Source organism: Rhinolophus sinicus, chromosome 15, assembly GCF_057876585.1.
Source record: "Rhinolophus sinicus isolate RSI-liver-muscle chromosome 15, RSI-T2T, whole genome shotgun sequence".
Lineage (NCBI taxonomy): Eukaryota > Metazoa > Chordata > Mammalia > Chiroptera > Rhinolophidae > Rhinolophus > Rhinolophus sinicus.
This window is the reverse complement of record NC_142515.1, coordinates 76816092-76834573: the sequence shown is the minus strand read 5'-3', so window position 1 is coordinate 76834573 and position 18482 is coordinate 76816092. Positions and strand designations below refer to the sequence as shown.

General features: G+C 54.0%; 2 protein-coding genes and 1 long non-coding RNA gene across 6 annotated transcripts in view; 2 read left to right on the top strand and 1 right to left on the bottom strand.

Annotated features, from left to right (window-relative positions):
- Positions 1-321: 321 nt before the first annotated feature.
- GPR108 (G protein-coupled receptor 108) lies at positions 322-6960 on the top strand. Of its 4 annotated transcripts, none has more exons than XM_019710798.3 (18): positions 322-488; positions 1191-1310; positions 2139-2189; positions 2398-2480; positions 3233-3357; positions 3475-3536; positions 3639-3707; positions 3804-3908; positions 4137-4270; positions 4375-4450; positions 4886-4959; positions 5049-5166; positions 5249-5379; positions 5480-5523; positions 5798-5847; positions 6066-6149; positions 6241-6365; positions 6504-6960. In XM_019710798.3, exons 1-18 carry the CDS (start codon positions 369-371, stop codon positions 6574-6576), a joined length of 1644 nt encoding a protein of 547 aa, XP_019566357.3. In that variant the 5' UTR covers positions 322-368; the 3' UTR covers positions 6577-6960. The 4 variants fall into 4 exon arrangements, with proteins under 4 accessions (XP_019566357.3, XP_074193793.1, XP_074193792.2 ...); XM_074337691.2 differs by having other exon boundaries at positions 370-488; positions 1068-1310; XM_074337690.2 differs by lacking the exon at positions 322-488 and adding an exon at positions 677-880.
- LOC141572679 (uncharacterized) lies at positions 4958-11838 on the bottom strand. The gene is made up of 2 exons (XR_012498034.1): positions 11629-11838; positions 4958-5118 (listed from the first exon to the last, which is right to left on the bottom strand). It is a non-coding gene; the product is annotated as an uncharacterized LOC141572679 (long non-coding RNA).
- Positions 11839-12090: 252 nt separating this feature from the next.
- C3 (complement C3) overlaps positions 12091-18482 on the top strand; it is a 29730-nt gene continuing 23338 nt past the window's right edge. The window contains exons 1-12 of the mRNA XM_019710799.3: positions 12091-12374; positions 13187-13379; positions 13908-14070; positions 14162-14232; positions 15780-15874; positions 15978-16060; positions 16147-16237; positions 16668-16770; positions 16889-17015; positions 17463-17578; positions 17678-17827; positions 18249-18458. Of these exons, the coding sequence (XP_019566358.3) occupies positions 12301-12374; positions 13187-13379; positions 13908-14070; positions 14162-14232; positions 15780-15874; positions 15978-16060; positions 16147-16237; positions 16668-16770; positions 16889-17015; positions 17463-17578; positions 17678-17827; positions 18249-18458 (1476 nt within the window). The 5' untranslated portion in view covers positions 12091-12300. The remainder of the gene's footprint in view (positions 12375-13186; positions 13380-13907; positions 14071-14161; positions 14233-15779; positions 15875-15977; positions 16061-16146; positions 16238-16667; positions 16771-16888; positions 17016-17462; positions 17579-17677; positions 17828-18248; positions 18459-18482) is intronic.

The following is an 18482-nucleotide window of genomic DNA, read 5'->3' as shown; positions in this document are numbered from 1 at the left end:
TGTCTGTTCCCTCTGCATTCTGGGTACTGTAGTCCTTGGACCGGTTAAAAGTGGTTGGAGACATTCCGCTTTAAGTGCTGGATATCGGATCTATTACAATTGGTTAGATGGATTGTTTATCAAATTACATCCGGGACAATCTTTCTAGTGATTGGTCAGGGTGGAGGCGGGGATATCAGCACTCCCATTCGGAGCCGGTGCTGTCCATTTGGTGTCATGTAGGCGCGGGCTTGCGAGAAGACAATCATTGATTGGTTGGCTGGGCTGAAAAAGCCGAAAGGTCGGCCCCCACCATGCGGCGATTGGCTCACCGGTAGGCGGTACTGGGGGCGTCAGAGGCGGTGTCAGGGGAGGCGGTGGCTCCAGAGATGGCAGTGAGCGAGAGGAGGGGGCTCGCCCGCGGGAGCCCCGCAGAGTTGGGGCAGCAGCTAGTTCTGCTGTTGCTGTTGGGCTGCTGCTGTGGGCGCATCCACCGGCTGGTGCTGACGGTGAGTCTCACCGCGTGGCGATTTGGTGCGGAGGGCGCAGGTTTGTCCCGGAGGAGCCTCTGGCTTGGAGTGGTCTCGTCCTACTTCCCCTTTTCCTTACGAGGGATGGAGCGGTCCGGCGCCCCCTATTCCAGGCCCAGAGTGGTCTCGTCCGATGAGTCCCCTCTGTCCTCCGGATGGAATTGCCTGGCCGGCCTTTCTAGGGTCGTGGCCCGCTTATCCGGGGCGGGGCTTCATCTTCGTGGAACACCCGTTCCAACTCTTAACCCTCTAAATTCTTGGGATCGCTTTGGGCGCTGCCCAGGGGAGTCCCCAGGAGTTCTAGAATGGGGTCTTATGGGCACTCATTGGGACCTTGGGGCTCATTTTGGGATCTAAAAGTTGTCCGGGAGGTGAGGAGCTGACACCAAGATGAATAACTCAGCTCTCAGGGTGGTACTTACTCAGTGAGGGGACTTCCAGGTGCCCCAGGCTATCTCTTTCTGGACTCTCAGAACAGTGGCCAGAGGCCCCAGAGACACCCTGACCCTGCCTGGCATTGGTCTGGCGACACAGCCTCTCCTATCACCTTTTTTGTAGCTGTCCTAAATAAAGGGGTGCAGGAGGGTGCTGAGGCCCTTGGGGGAGCCTGGTGCCAGACCCCCTAGAGCTGAGCTGGTGGAAAGAAGTCTGAACTTCCTCTGCCTCCTTGGTCTACGGCAGGGGGAGAAGCGACCAAACATCCAGCTGAATAGCTTTGGCTTCTACACTAATGGCTCCCTGGAAGTGGACCTGAGCCTCCTGCGGCTGGGTCTTCAGGAGACGAAAGAGAAGACCCCGCTGGTGAGAGGCTTTTGAGGGATTTACTAGAGGAAGACAAGATGCACAAATGTCCGAGCCCCCCTCCCACTCCAGTTCTGAATTCACATCCTAGCTGTGCTTCTCACTCCTATGATCTTTGGCAAGTCCCTTGACCTCTCTGAGCCTCAGTTAACTCATCTGGAACATGGGAATAATAATATCATGCAACATGTGCTACGCACTGAGCTGGGATGGGGGAGAGGGCATAGCAATGAACAAGACAACCCCAGTTCCCGCAGTCAAAATGAGTAGTTAGCATATATTGAATGCTCCCTGGGGACCAGGTACCATGCAAAGCAATTTCCATGGGTCTGTCCCCTTGTAGCCACCTCTCAGGGATGCTATGAAAATGTTACACCTGTAAAGCCAATTTTATAGGTGTTTACACGTGCCCAGAGGTGTGTGGCTTGCTCAGAGTTACAGAGCCTGGATGCAAATCCAAGTGTGCTGGATTCCAAAGCCCAAGGCTGGAAACCATCAACATTTTATTTGATTTTTGTTATTGTTATTATTTTTACGTCAACATTTTAATTGGGGAAAACAGGATGGGCTAGGTCCAGAGGACCAGCCAAGGTCTCCCTGAGCAAGTGATATCCAAGTTGAGTGGCACAGTTTGTTTAGGAGTTAAAGGAAAAGGATTGGGAGGTGTGGGCAGGATGGCTTGCTGAGTGAATGTGAGATCTAGCACATAGTAGGTGTTCAGTAAATTTGAGGTTGTGTTCTATTACTACTGAAAGAGGTGACTGTGTGTGGGGGGGGGTTTCTCTGCTGGAGTCCCTCACATCCTCCCCTTTTCTTTCTGCTTGCCAGGTGGGGTTCAGTCTGACCCGGATTCGATCTGGCAGTGTTCGATCCTCCTCAGTGAGTGGAGAAGGTGGTGGTGAGGGAGTGAGGAGGGACTAGGATGGTGTGGGGGTGGGCTGTCTTCTGTTTCTGGAACCCAAAAGCTGCTGTTCTTTTCTGGAGAGAGGAGCAGGAAGAGACGCTCCCTTGCAGGGTGGCTGCAGTGGAGGCAGGGTGGAACTGGGTTGGTCGGAGGTGGTAACCAAGGCTCCCTCTTACTCCGCAGACCCAGGACCCCAACGACTGTCCTCTCCAGAAAAACAGTAGCAACCCCCTGGTTCTCTTCCTTATCAACACGAAGGATCTACAGTGAGTTGGGGCTCCCCTAAAGGCCCATCATTTGTATTTCCCTGGGTGTGATACCAATACAAGCTGATCAGGTGGAATGAGAAGCCAGCTGAAAAGAACTTTGCTGCCCTTAATAAGAAAGCCACTTGCTTTTTAATTTCCCTTCCAAGCCTTCTGATTCTGGCCAGGAGGGAGAGAGGGGAAGGGTGCCCAGGGAGTGTTGGAGTCACAGGATAGACGATCTGGACACGGAGATGTTGAGAAAATCCGTAACAATCATTCCTACTTGCTGAATGCTTCCTATGCAGCAAGCAGCTCATCCTGTGAGCTTTACAGGTGTAAACTCATTGATTCCTGATGCTGTTATCCCCATTCTAAAGATGAGAAAACTTAGGCCCAAGAACTGGGATTTGGACCCAAGCAGCCTGGCACCAGAGTCCAGTGGTACCTCTGTATATACAGAGATGTTGCCGCTCTACACATACAACGTTCTCCTTTTTAAATAAGGTACTTCAATAGAATGAGCAAGTCACTGTCACAGAAAGTGACAAATAATCACTGGTGCAGGTAGCGCATGGATGTGACAGCCACCTTGATAGGGGGTGGTCAAATGCTGGAACTTTGTGACCACTGATTCAGCCCAGTGCCAGCCCCCAGGCAGGAGACCCAGAGGGCCCAAAGGGCCATTGAATCCCTCAGCACAGGTGGCATGCCTGACTGAGGTCTTTAGCCTCCTGGCCTCACCTCCCCCCTACCCCCCATCCTCATCCCAGGGTCCAGGTGCGAAAGTATGGGGAGCAGAAGAAGCTATTTATCTCCCCTGGGCTCCTCCCTGAAATGCCATCCGAACCAGGACTCCCAAAGCCAGAGCACTCGGTCACTCCCAAGAAGGACAGTGGTGAGGCAGGCTGGCGTGCGGGCAAGGAGGGGTGGGTGGCAGGGCTACTCTGCACGTCCCCCCATCTTTCTGTTGTCCTTCTGTCTATCTCTAAACTCATCCACTCCTCCCCTCTAGGGACCAGCGCTGCGCTCGACGAGGCCAAGTCAAAGCCTGCAGTATCGCAAGGAGACCAGCAGGTTTGAGGAAGCCTAGGCAGGAGGGAGGAAGGCCTTGGGGGGAGGGCATGGCCAATGGGGCCCCGCCCCGTGATGCTCAATGCAGGTGCTCTGTCCCCTCAGGGCCTCATTGGGAAGGACGAGGAGCTGGTGTTGGGCCTGGGCCATCACAACAATTCCTACAACTTCAGCGTGAGTGTCTGTGAGCGCCCACGGTCTCCCCTTGCCCCAGAGTGGGGGACCCCCAAGCTGAGGTCCCCTCTCCCCTCTGTCTGCCCCATCACTCAGTTCCATGTGGTGATTGGCTCAAGGGCTGAGGAAGGCCAGTACAGCCTCAGTTTCCACAACTGCTACAACCTGATGCGGGGACAGGAGCAGCCATTCGACATCACAGTGAGCAGACGGGAGGGCAGCACGTCAGCGGGGCCCCAACTACCAGGTGCAGCCTGACCAGTTTGACTTGATCACATCCTCTCCCAGTGGCCACGCCATGAAATGAAAGCTGCTGTACCCATTTGGGAGATGGGAAGCCTCAGGCTCAGAGAGGGGGAGAGCTGGAGACCCCACTTATGGCTCTACAAGTCCAGAGCTAGCGTGCACCCCCCACTGCCCCCTCCCCAGGTAATGATCCGGGAGAAAAACCCTGAGGGCTTCCTGTCAGCATCGGAAATTCCCCTTTTCAAGCTCTACATGGTCATGTCCGCCTGCTTCCTGGCTGCTGGCGTCTTCTGGGTGTCTGTCCTCTGCAAGAACACGTAATACCCTTGCCCCTAGGGGTCCCCCACCTCCCCTACCACCCTCCCATCCCTGCCCCTGACTGATGCCCCCACTTCCCCTTCTGTCCCTAATCCCCTGCCAGGTACAACGTGTTCAAGATCCACTGGCTCATGGCGGCCCTGGCTTTCACCAAGAGCATCTCGCTCCTTTTCCACAGTGTGAGAGCCTGGGCTGGGAGCAGGGGGTGGGGCTGAGGCCTCTGGGTCCCAAGGTCCAGGAAGCAGCCCGAACAGGCCATTCCCCAAACCTCTGCAGACCGTGGGCTTGGCAGTTCCATGTATCCATCCACTTCATCTGTCTGCCTGTCCTTCTGTCCAGCTGTGACTGTCCACTTGACCGATTATCTCACTGTTCATCACCTAACTATGTCCTTTCCTCCATTGTTGTGGCTGTGACTGCCCATCCCTCAGTCCAGCCATCTGTTGGGCTGTGATGGCCCATTTCTGAGTCTACTCGCCATCCTGGTCTTAACTGTCAGTTCAGTCATCTTCCTGGCCCCCTTTGGGACCATCCACCGTCCTAAGCCACCACCATCCCCCCCTTTGGAACCACCGTCCCTCTGTCTGACTGTCCATCCATCCATCGAACTGCAGATCAACTACTACTTCATCAACAGCCAGGGCCACCCCATCGAAGGGCTCGCTGTCATGCACTACATCACACACCTGTGAGTGACGTCTGTGGGCAGGTGGTGGGTGCGGGCCGGGAGGGTGCGGGCCGGGCGTCCTGTCTCACCACAGCAGCTCTCCCCTCCAGGCTGAAGGGTGCTCTCCTCTTCATCACCATCGCTCTGATCGGCTCAGGCTGGGCCTTCGTCAAGTACGTCCTGTCCGACAAGGAGAAGAACATCTTTGGGATTGTGATCCCACTGCAGGTGCGTCTTGGGCCCCAGGTGGGGGCTGGGGGGGGCATGCCTGCTTGTGTGGCATGTGCACCTACCCAGCCCCGCCCCGCAGGTCCTGGCCAACGTGGCCTACATCGTCATTGAGTCCCGTGAGGAGGGCGCCAGCGACTACGGAATCTGGAAGGAGATCCTCTTCCTGGTGGATCTTATCTGCTGCGGCGCCATCCTCTTCCCCGTGGTCTGGTGAGGACCCTGCCCTGCCCACCCAGGCCCCGACCCCACCTCCCACGGACCTGGGCGGAGGCAGTGCTGACCGCTGCATGGGTCCCCTCCTCCATCCCAGGTCCATCCGGCATCTCCAGGACGCATCTGGCACCGACGGGAAAGGTGAGGTCCTGCTCCCCGGAACCCACTGCACAACCAACCCCCATCCGGCTCCAGGCCCTTCATGCTGACCCCTGGATGTCCCTTCCCTCCCTTCTGACTTCCCCCTCCTGCTTTTCTACCCATTTGCCACCCCCTGGATTCCCCTCCAGACTTAGTGCCTGGTGGACACTTCCCCCAAATGTCCTCCCTGTCCCCAGCCCGCCTCCACTTCTCTCCCCTTGGTCCTACTCCCAGCCTCCTCCCCTAACCCCTGCTCTCTGTGCCTACCCCTCAGTGGCAGTGAACCTGGCCAAGCTGAAGCTGTTTCGCCATTACTATGTCATGGTAGGAACCCCGTTCTCACTCATGTCGTGTGTTGATGGGAGAGGGGCACAAACGGCCCCTTGGCACACCCTCCCTAACCCCTCCTGCTGTCCCTCTGAGCCCCGCTGCTCATCCCTCTGCCTGTGATCCGCGGGCTCCAACCCAGGCATCTCCAGGGGTCCTGGTGTCCTCACCACCCCATGCCCACCTCGGCCCCATGTCCACCCGTGTCCCTGCAGGTCATCTGTTACGTCTACTTCACACGGATCATCGCCATCCTGCTGCAGGTGGCCGTGCCCTTCCAGTGGCAGTGGCTATACCAGGTGAGCACAGAGGAGGGAGGGTGGGCCAGACAATGGAGGTGGGGGGACAGGGTGTGTGCCTGACACTCCCACTCTGGCCCTTCACCCCCAGCTCTTGGTGGAAGGCTCCACTCTCGCCTTCTTCGTGCTCACGGGCTACAAGTTCCAGCCTGCAGGTGACAACCCGTACCTGCAGCTGCCTCAGGAGGACGAGGAAGATGTGCAGATGGAGCAAGTGTGAGCCCCGGGCCGGAGCGGCGGGGATCGGGTGGAGTGGGCTGGGCCAGAGGCTCTGAGGGTGGATTGGGTGGGGGCAGGGGGCAGGGCCTGGCACCCCTCAGCTCCTGTACCTGTGTCCTTGCTGTCTCCCTCTAGAATGACTGACTCTGGGTTCCGGGAAGGCCTGTCCAAAGTCAACAAAACAGCCAGTGGGCGGGAGCTGTTGTGATCATCGCCCGTCTCCAACGGACTGACCGTGCTCCTTTGTCCTCCTCTGCTCATACACATTCCTCACTCCAGCTTCTCTCCCGGAGCGTGGGGGGTGGGCAAGAGGGGGGCCGGTGTGCATAAGGCACCCAGCTCCCTGGGAGCCGTGTCCCCAAAGCCCTGTTCTCCTGTCCCTCTGAGCCCCGCTGTTCAGCCCTCTGCCTGTGACCCGCGGGCCCCAACACAGGCATCCCCTGGTCCTGGTGGTCTCACCACCCCAGTGGTCCCTAGGCCCCATGTCCCTACAGTCCCCTTTCCCCCAAGTATGGGGCATCCCTGTCCCCACCCGGGACTACCCCCCCACACACACTTGCATCTGTACAATAATGACCAATCTGTTTTGCTACCTTGGTTTCTTGCATTTCTGGGGGTTAAGGTCTAACACTGAGGTTGTGTTTACAGTTTAGAAACGTGTATTCACTTGGGGGCGTGTTGCAGTATCTATTGCTTTACACAAGCAATAACTATTAATTGAGTAACTGCTGTGTGCGGGACCTATGCCAGGTACTAAGGACAGAGCAGTGACCAAGACCCATCCAGTCCCAACACTCAAGGGGCTCATAGTCCTGGTGGGGGGGAAACTGGGAGGGGGACCAGGAGAGAGACATGTCATCAGACAGTTCCATCACTGGGCCCTGACCCAGCCTGGGAGTCAGGGAAGGATGCTGGCCCAGACGAAACAACATGTGCAAAGGCTGGAGGTGAGGAAAAAGTGTTGACTGAAAGACCCACAAGTGCCTCAGGCTAAAGTATAAGTAAGAGTAGCTAACACATTGTCATTGGTACATGCTGCACCCTATTCTAAGGCTTCCATGGACCTTAACTCATTAAAAAGCCTGTGAGGCACAGAGAGGCTAAGTAACTCCCCCAACGTCACATAGCTAATGAGTTGGTAGAAAACTCAGGACTCAAAATGCCAGTGACTACATCTCACCTTGCCCCCCTCCATTTGCTGTGTGGCCCTGGATAAATGGTTTAATCTCCATTTCCTCGTGTTAAATGGGAGTCGTTGAGTATCACGTATGATACTGAGTGTCTAGCTCAGCGCAGTGCCCAGCAACACAGCCTGACCTTTCATGGACTGCCCTGACCTTGAGTGACCCCAGGTTAGAAATGCATCTGTGCACATACCTGTGGGAAGACTCCCAAAATGCATTGTGTCCCCTCCACTCCCCACCTCACCCTTTAGAGCACCTTGAACGCCTTTTGAAGCTTTGAGAAACGTTTGTCAATGGGTCCACAGGCATGGACGAGTAGGGAGCCAGGCAGAGGTCAAAGCTTCCTGCAGGCGGAAACAAGAGTAACTGGGGCCTAGATGAATAAATAGCCCAATCAGACAAAGAAGGAAGTGGGAAGGCATTGCAGACTGAGGAAGTTATGTGATAATGGTGGAGAAGCTCAGAATAGTTTGCAAGTCTCACTGCAGGCCTGGCTGGGGCCAGTGGGAGGTGGAGAACACGGGGCAGAAGCCTAAAGATAGGCAGACACACTTGGACTTCATGCTGGGGCCCATGGCCGTCAAGGAAGAGTTTAAAGCAGGGAAGGAAATGGCCACACAGGGTCGATGTTTTATCCACGTGCATGCTGGGGTAGCAGGGTCATGGCTCCCCAAAGATGTTCACGTTCTACTCCCCAGAACCTGTGAATATGTTACATCATATGACAAAAGGCACTTTGTAGATACGATTTTTAAAGGATCTTAGACTAGAGGATTATTCTGGATCATCCAGGTGGGCCCAATGTCATTATAAGGGTCCTTTTAAGAGGGAGGCAGGAGGGTCAGGGTGAGAGAATGAGATGTAATGATGGAAACTTTGAACATGAAGGAAGGAGCCACGAGCCAAGGAACACAGGCAGCTTCTAGAAGCTGGAAACGGCATGGGACAGAATTTCCCCCTGGAACCTCCAGAAGGAACCAGCCCTGCTAACACCTTGATTTCAGACTTCTGCCCTCCAGAACTGTAAGATAATAAATAGGTGCTGTTTTAAGCCACCCTGTGGTCATTTGTTACAGTAGCAGTCAGAAACTCACAGTTTAGGAGCATGAACTCAAGTCCAGCTGCCTGGGTTCATTTCCCAGCTCTTACAGCTAGAGGATCTGAGTCAAATGGCTGAATCCCTCAGTGTCTCCATCTGTAAGATGGGGATAAAAATAGCACCTATGGCAGGAGGACTAGGCCAGTTCAGATACATGAAATAGACAAGATTCTGCTATCTGAGCCTCATGAAGATGTTCATACGTATTCATGTATTAATTACACATCATAACTTTGTAGAAGAAATACAAAGGTATGTTTTAGAAAACCCCAGTTGCAGTGGAGTAGATGAACTGGAGGGGGTGAGTCTAAAGCAGGGATGCCATGAATAGATGGGCTGGGAGAGAGTCCAGAAGTTGGCAAGGGCTCGACACAGAGGCTGAGGGAGAAGGAGGAAGGGGGTACTCTGGCTGGGAGGCCTGGTGGGGCTGTCACCAAAATCAGGCAACAGGGAGAAGAAACAGGTGTGAGTAAAAATAAAAATACAGTTCAAGCACACCCAGCACTCACTATGTGTGGGGTGCCAGGCTGAACTTTCTGCTTGCCTGATGCTACCGGCTTGACACCCTAAGACTTGGAGGGAAGTTCCAGGAATGTCTAATGCACCTACAGATCAGGAACTGAGGCCGGGAGAAGTCAAAATTAGAATCAAAACCTCTGCCTGCTGCATCCTCCCTGGATGGGAGCCTCTCTGCTGAGTGTGCATGAGGGGGTGGGGGAAAGAGCCAGAGGGCAAATAGATTGATTCAACCAGGTCAAGGTTACCTACGAGTTAATGAGTAATGAGTGGGGGTGAGGGGAAGCCCAAGCTGCTTGTTGGGGTTACGGTATCTGGCTGGGGGTCCTGAGGGAAGTTCTCAGAAAGCAACATGTAGTAGGGACCTTATCCTGGAAGTGGTGGGCTGGGAAGGAGCCGAGTTTCTTGCTTTTCCCAAGCCTGGCAGTGCGTCTGTGGGGAAAGAGTGGGGGTGCAGCAGGAGGATAACTGCTCCCAGACAGGGGTGATGTTGGGGAGGGGCACTCAGGCCCCCCACCCAGATGTCATCCCCACTTCCTTCCTCTTCTTCTCTCCTTACACCCCAGCTAGGGTTGCCACACGAAATATAGAGCGGCCAGTTCAATTTGAATTTCAGATAAATAACAGGTACTTGCTACAAGTACGTTGCAGATGGCTCACTTAGTTTCAGTGTAGGCAGCCTCGCTCTCCTGCCCTCCATGCCCAAAGGCTGGGCCAGGTGGGCCTGCGAACTGGAAATCCCCCCACAAGCCTCCTTCCCTCCCCCCTCCCTTCTGGCTTATCTTGCCCACCATCCCCCTCCCAAACTTCAGGCACAAATGCACATACTCCAGGAAAGGGGCGTGAAGAATTCCTCCTGTAACCTCTGTCCCTCCCAGTGGGCACCTTGCTGCACTTTCCCCTCCATCCCTCCTGTGGTCCGGGGCTTTGAGGAATCTCTGCTCCTTTAATTGTCAAAACATCATGGACTATCATCAGTCCTATTGTTCCGATGGGTCAACTGAGGTTCTGAGAAAAGAGGAACCAAGCCTTGCAGGGAGACAACGACCAGTCCAGGAATTTCTTCTCAAGCTTGTCAAACCACAGAGCCTGACTGCTTAAGGATATAATGAAACCAGTAAATGGGGTGGGGGCTGAGGGAGGGGCAGGGGAAGAAGATAGAAAGTATTGGGAGGCTGGAGGCTCCTAGCAGGAACCCCCACCTCAGTTTCAGAAGCTGAATCCTGATTCTGAAAAATAAGCAGGTGTTTGCCCTCTGTCTCCTCCTCTTCCAAAGAAAGGGTGTCGCAATCACAGCAGACAGAGGCCAGGTTTGTTCTGTTTCTTCACACCTCCCCCACTCGGGGCATGGGCAAGGCCGGGAAAAGAGCGTGGTTTACAGGAACTCAGAGCGAGTCCCCTGTTAACCCCATCAGCGGGGCTTTGGAAACTAGCCTTCCAGAAATCAGCATCCCCACCAACTATGCCTGACTTCACACACCCCCTACCCCAGAGGCCCAACTTGCTTTGAATCAAAGAGATGCAAGTTAAAAAAATGACACTGAGGCAAAAATTCAAAGCTTTGCCAACATGCTCTCAAGTAAGGGTGGGTGCAGTGGGGAAATTGACAGTTTCCTGCAGAGCCCCGAGTATGTAATTTGATACAATTATGGAGGGGAATCAGAGCTATCTAGCAAGATTACTAACTGAATATAGACTTTGATCCAGGTTATCGCCTTTCCTTACAATAACAACCTGTGAAGTGGGTGCTGTGATAACCCCATTTTACATGGGGAAACTGAGGCTCGGAGTGGCTCTCAGGAGCTTGATACAAATAACAAGTGCGGAGCTGGAAATTGACACAGGCTCAGGATAACTGGCTGACCAGAGCATGGTTTGTAACCATGGAAGTCTGTCCATCAGGTTGGAGGCTGGTGACTTTCACATAATATAGTAATAAGAGGCAGTTCCTTTTAAGAACAAGGAAGTTTTCTGTGCACTGATAATCAACAATCTCTAAGGTATATTGTTTATATATGTAAAACAAAAAGCAAGGTGTACCTCAAGGAGACCAGGAAGAACAGTATGTGGAGCATGCTAATATTTGTTTTTACAGCTTGTGAATGTTCGTAAGTGCATAAGATACCTCTGGAAAAAAACATGAGATTTGGTTATATGGTCATGGCTAGGACCTGCATGGCTCACAACAGGTGCAGGAGGAAAATTACCTTTTCCCTGTATATCTACTTGTACCTTTTAGATATTAAACCATATGAATATATTATCTATGCACATAAAAAAATAAATATGATTTTAATAATAATAATACCCTAAGAGGATCTTGATGTAAGACAGATACAAAAGCTAGCCATGGAGACGTTCCTCACTGATGACTTTTTAAAACATCACAGCCATTCAGGCATTCTAACAAGAGTAGGTGAAGGGAGCTGAAGATTCCCTTGGCCCAAGAAAACATGCTCACCTGGACAGTGGACTCCTATACATACTTCAAAGCCCAGCCCAAAGGTCCCCTCCTCCAAGAAGCCTTCCCTGACCTTCCAAGAAGCAGAGTTCTTCTTTTTCACCGGGGAAGACATTCCACAGGACTAGGAGTGTCTGTGCTGGACTCTGTCTCCCTTTCCTACCCCATCATGGAAGACTCTAGAAATGGGATTCTAGCTACCAGCATAGAGATGGCCTTATCGGAAGGGCTTGGTTAATAAATGCATGGACAAAACTTGACTGGGGGCCAAGCCCAGATATGTTTGGTGGGAGGCTCTCTGGTTCTTGGTGTCGCTCCACTACAAAGTGGGTGTAACAGGGAAGCTCCCTCTTCACCAGCTGACCTTGACCCTGAGGGAGGCCAGGGCAGGGGGCAGTTGTGTTCATATTGGAGGAGGACATGTCCTCAGGTTTCTTACCCCAGGATGGGCTGGCCCCAGGGATTGAAAAATGTAGGAAACAGTATTGAGAAATCTGGGGCAGCCCCAGGGAGGGGAGAGGCTACAGGGAGTGGAGGGCAGGGCTAAGAAGAGGAAAGGCAGGAGCCAGATAAAAGACAGCCTCCAACAGCCACTGCTCACTCCTCCCCGTCCTCTCCCTCTGTCCCCCAGCCCTCTGTCCTGTCCCTCTGTCCCTCCACTGTCCCTACACCATGGGGCCTGCCTCAGGTCCCAGCCTGCTGCTGCTCCTGCTGACCAGCCTCCCCCTGGCTCTGGGGGACCCCATGTGAGTTGTCATGACCCCAACCCAAACAAGGTGACTTCTGAGGTGGCAGTAGGCATTCCTGGGTTCAGGTACCTGTAGAATTCAGGGTGGACTTGGGTGTCTGTGGAAGAGAGGTTAGCAGGTTGGGATTTTAATAAATGTGGGCTACCTATGACTTTGAGGGTTTATGGGTTGGGCGTCTGGGGAATTCAGGGATTACACAGGGAATTACACAGGCAATTCTGTGTAATGGAGGGTTGACTATTTATAAAACTGGGGATCTGGAGGTTTAGGTTGCATGTGATGTTCAGTAATTATATGGATGAGGTGGTTTGGACTACCCAAGATTTGGGAGATTGCAGTTTCGGGATTTATGGGTTTCAGCATTTGCAGAGATGAGGTGTGGATTTATGTTGACTGGGGTGGCAGCGGGGCATGAATTTGGTTCTATTAATAGGCCCTGGGTGCTAGAGGTTTAATAGAGGCTTGGGGTTCAAGGACTTGGAGTTTAAAAGTTGGTGCATGTGAGTTTGGGTGTGTATAGTTTGGGTGTTTGAAGGTTTGGGTGTTTAGAGACTTGGAGTGTTTAAAGATGTACAGATTAGGGGTGCAGGAGTAGGTATGTGGGATCTCCGATTGTGGATTTGGAAGTCTGGAGAATTAGAGGAGTTGCTCGTTTTGAGGTTCAGGGGTTGATGGAACCCACAGCCCCTGAGTCGTCAGCTGGTGGTCAGCTGGATCCCCACCAGAACCAGCGCCTGGGGCAGAGCGCTGACCCCGGTGAAGGCTGGAATGTCAGGTCCCTGGGATGACCACGTGCCCCCCTCCGGCAGGTTCTCCATGATCACCCCCAACGTCTTGCGGCTGGAGAGTGAGGAAATGGTGGTGTTGGAGGCCCACGACGTGCAAGAAAACGTTCCCGTCACGGTCACCGTCCACGACTTCCCAGCCAAGAAACAAGTGATGGCCAACGAGAAAACTGTGCTGACCAGCGCCAATGGCTACCTGGGTACCGTCAACATCAAGGTGGGTGAGCTTTGGAACCCAGGCCTGTGGACGCTCTGCGGCTCTCTGAGTCTCCTCCCCATTCGAGCCCCTCCCTAGGTTAGCCCCGCCCGGTCTAAGCCCCACCCCTCTCAGAGTTTCTCCCCCTCTGAGCCTGTCCCCTTCCAATACTGACCATCTCTGCGCCCCTCCCCGTTTCTGAGCTCTTTCCCCTCCTAGCCCTCTCTTCCTTCAGAGCCCCTCCCCTCTCTGAGTCTCCTCCCCTTTCTGAGAGCCCTTCCCCTATGGAGCCCTCCCTCAGTCCTCTGAGCCTCCCTGTCTGATTCCGCCTTCCCATGGCCCTCTCTGACCCCTACCCATTCTCTTGCCCCTTGCTCCCTCTCCGTTACCCCTTTCTCCCCAAACCTGGGCAAACTAGGGAAGCCCAGAGTGATGGACAGGCTCTATTGTGAGGAGGGGCAGGTGTGGACCCAGCCGAAGGCCTAGAGGCTGGATCATAGGCAAGGGGCTCTGGAGCAGACCCCTACTGATACTCTGGTCCATGCCTAGATCCCGGCCAGCAAGGAGTTACGCTCAGAGAAAGGGCACAAGTTCGTGAGTGTCCAGGCAGTGTTCGGGAAAACCGTGGTGGAGAAGGTGGTGCTGGTCAGCCTTCAGAGCGGTTACCTCTTCATCCAGACTGACAAGACCATTTACACCCCAGGCTCCACGGGTAAGGGGCTGGGGAGTGACAGGAGAGGGCAGGGGCATCAGGAGGCGCAGGGCCTCACCGACCTGTCCCTTTCTCTCCCACCACCCCCAAGTTCTCTATCGGATCTTCACTGTTGACCACAAGCTGCTGCCCGTGGGCCGGACGGTTATCATCAGCATTGAGGTACCAGTCACACAGGGACTCAAACACGCCCGGGTCAAAGACTTAGGGAGAGACAACGAGAGATAGACAGAGAAAGAGATGTTAGAAAAGGCACAGCGGCAGAGACCCAGAGGCAAAGAAATATAGAGGCAGAACCACAGAGAGAGGCTTGGAGATGGGTGGGGACCCAAAAAGACAGCATAGAGTGATACTTGCGCCCGTGGGTTCCGGCCCCCAATAAACCTCTGGTCACTGTGACTCTGGACAGGTCATTCACCTTCCTAAGACTCAGTTTTCTCATCTGAAGATTGGGTTGACATAATTCTATGTAGTAGTCTGTTCTGCCTGCTGCAGCCAGGGGGCGCCTAGGAGCACCTGAGTCAGGTCCCGCCCCTCCTCTGCCCCACAGCCTTCCAGGGCTCCCACCTCCCTCAGGGTAAAAGCTTAAGTCCTCCTCCCCAAGGCCCTCAAGGCCCTGAAAGACCCCCCCACCACAACCTACCTCTTCTTTCGCCCCCTCACTCACTCTGCTCCGGCCACATGTGTCTCCTGGCTATTCTTCCAACGTGCCAGGCACAGTCCTGTCCAGCCCTAGGGCCTTTGCAGTGGCTGTGCCCTCTGTCCAAAAAACTCTCTTCCTCCAAATAGTCACACCACTTGCCCCTCACCTCCTTCAAGGCTTTGCTCAAATGTCACAAATGTCCCAATTTTACAGTGAGGCCTCCCTGAGCGCCCTGTAAAATTGCAACCCCTCCCCCCCACACATACACTCAAACACGCACTCTACTCTCCTCCCTGCCCACCACCTCCTTTTGCTATAGTGTAAATTGGATTAATTCATTTGTTAATTGCCAACCTCTGAGGAATCTAAATTCCCCAAAGGGAGGGGTTTTTAATCTGTTCCTTCAGGAGCCTTATCTCCTGAACCCAACAAAGTGCTTGGTGTATGTAATAGGGTTTAACAAAAACTTATTGGAAGAAAGGATGCAGGGAGGGAAAAAGTAAGGAGAAAATGAAATGTCACCTTGTGCTAACAGGAATGCATTATACACAGTTACCCGGATTTCCAAGAGAAGCCAGAAAACCAGATTTTTATGTGATGTCTTCTGATGTTTAACTGTTGGCAACATTTGAAATAATATGTGTATACAAAATAACTATTCTTGTAGGTCAAAAAGTTAAATGTAGGCAATTGTGTGTGGCTTAGCACAAATCAAATGTTTAGCCCAGGGTGCAGCACAAAAGTAGATAATAAACGCTAGTTATTATTAATATTCAGGGTGACACTGATAATAATGAATTCCTGCTTACATGCATCATGTCCCAGGCCAGGGGCTATATTTATCTCCTGTTTTGAGATATGCACATTGAACACAGATAGGTTAAGTAACTTGCCCAAGGTCACACAGCTTGTAAGTGGCACAGTGGGAATTTGAACCCAGGCTGACTGATTGAGGCTGAACTGTAGATATGACACAGAGATAGTGTCCAGACTCAGGGAGGAAGAGAAGAGCCAAGGGGCCAAGCCTGGTTTCTAAAGAGCCATACCCCTCCCTGTCTCCCCACAGACCCCTGATGGTGTTCCTGTCAAGAGGGACACCCTATCTTCTCAAAACCAGTTTGGCATCTTGCCCTTGTCTTGGAACATCCCGGAGCTGGTCAAGTATGTCAGGCCCTCCAGGAGGGGTTTCAGGGCTCCCCTATTCCAGAAAAAGGAGTGGGGGGCTGCTCAGCCTGGCCAGATCACTCACATGCCTTCCCCACAGCATGGGGCAGTGGAAGATCCGAGCCCACTATGAAGATTCGCCACAGCAGGTCTTCTCTGCTGAGTTTGAGGTGAAGGAATATGGTAAGAGGAGGAGGGAGCCAGGGTCGGGGGATCCTGTAACACTGGGCCCAGTGCTGGCCCCCCACCAGTGTCGTCTCTCCCCCCAGTGCTGCCCAGTTTTGAGGTCCAAGTGGAGCCTGAAGAGAAATTCTACTACATCGATGACCCAGAGGGCCTGGCGGTCACCATCACGGCCAGGTGAGGGGATCAGTTGAGGGGCTGGGTGAAGGGCCAGGTGAGGGCCAGGTGAGAGGCCAGGTGAAGGGCCAGGTGAGGAGCCAGGTAAGGGACCACTTAAGGGGTCAGGTGATGTCCAGGTGAGGGCCTGGGTGAGGGCCAGATGACAGACCAATTGAGGGGTCAGGTGGGGACCAGGTGAGGGGTCAGATGGGGACTAGGTGAGGGGCTGGGTGAGGGCCAGGTGAAGGACCAAGTGAGGGGTCAGGTGGGGACCAGGTGAGGGGTCAGATAAACGCCAGGTGAAGGACCAGGTGAGGGCCAGTTGAGAACTAGGTAAGTGTGAGATGAGGGGCCGGGGGCTCTGGGTCCTCACCATGGCCAGTGGAAGTTTGGGGGGGAGACTCAGATTTTCAGGAGGGAAGAATCTGAGACTCTCTTTACCACACAGGTTCTTGTATGGAAAGAATGTGGATGGAACAGCCTTTGTCATCTTTGGGGTCCAGGATGGTGACCAGAGGATTTCTCTGGCCGAGTCTCTCACCCGTGTTGTGGTACCTGCTAGAGGCCCCCTGAGTCTCCACCACTCTGAACCCCTCCCTCTCCCTCTCTGGGATCTCCTCCCCATCTGAGTCCCTCCACCTCTCTGAGACCTCTCATTTCCTCCCCTAGATCGCGGATGGCACTGGGGAGACCAAGCTGAAGCGAGAGGTCCTGCTGGGTGGGGTGCAGCCCTCCCGAGAGGATGCCCTGGTGGGAAAGTCATTGTACGTGTCTGTCACTGTCATCCTGCAGTCAGGTGAGGCCTGGACTGAGGGTGGAGGCCCCGTACAACTACACAGTACCGTCTGAGAGGGGAGGCCCAGCTGAGGGGGGACATCCAGTCTGAGGTGGGAGGTCCAGAGTGAAGGTGAGGTTCAGACAAGGAAGGTCCAGTCTGGGCTGAGAGGCCCAGCATGAGGGAGGGGGCCCGGAATGAAGGTAGGATCCATTCTGAGGTGCAAAACCCAGTCTGATGGGGGAGGCCCAATCTGAGGGAGGAGGCCTTGAATAAAGGTACAGCACCCTATCTGAGGAGAAAGGCCCAGTATGAAGGCGGGGCCCAGTCTGATGGGGAAGGCCCATACTAAAGGGGAGATCCAGTCTGAGGAGGGAGGCCCAGTATAAGGGCAAGGTCCAATCTGAGGGGAGAGGCCAGGTTCTGAGGGATGGCCCAAGAGCCCTCCCTCACAGCTGGTCCCCTCAGGCAGCGACATGGTGGAGGCAGAGCGCAGTGGGATCCCCATCGTGACCTCCCCCTACCAGATTCACTTCACCAAGACACCCAAGTTCTTCAAACCCGCCATGCCCTTCAACCTCATGGTGAGACCCAGGCTGGGGCTGTACCCGCCACCCCTCTCCTGAGCACGGGCCACCCCTCTGGGTCTGCTGAACCCCCTCCACCTTCTCCTGCACCCACAGGTATTTGTCACAAACCCTGACGGCTCCCCTGCCCGCCGCGTTCCCGTGGTGACCCAGGGCTCTGGGGACGTGCAGTCCCAAACTCAGGATGATGGCTTGGCCAAGCTAACCATCAACACACCCAACAGCCGGCAGCCCTTGACCATCACCGTGAGTACACGCCGACCTCGGGACCCCACACCAGGGAGGCAGGGGACTTTATTTCTAAAGCAGGTTCCTGACATTTGTACCAAGGGATCTTGGTACAAAGGGATCTTGGTCATGTGTATAGTGGGGTCTTTTCATTTGCACAAAGAGGTCTCGCCACTCGCATAGAGATGTTTCCTTTGCATAGAGGGGTTCTTGTCTGCACAGTGGGGTCCTACTATCTGCAGAGATGTCTTACTAAGGACCCTTGTGATGACATTGGACCCACCTGGATAATCTAAAATAGTCTCCTCATCTCCAGATCCTTAACTTAACCCCATTTGCAAAGTCACTCTGTCGTGTAAGGTACCATATTCCCAGGTCCCAGGGATTAGGATGTGGATATCTTTGGGGGGCCAGCATGCATCCCTCTCTCCGTGCACAGGTCAGCACAAAGAAGAAGGGCATCCCAGATGCACGACAGGCCACAAATACCATGCGGGCCCTGCCCTACAATACCATGGGCAACTCCAACAACTACCTGCACCTCTCTGTGCCCCGCGAGGAGCTGAAGCCAGGGGACACGTTCAACGTCAACTTCCACCTGCGTATGGACCCCGGCCAGGATGCCAAGATCCGCTACTACACCTACCTGGTCCGTTGCTTCCTAGAGCCCCCA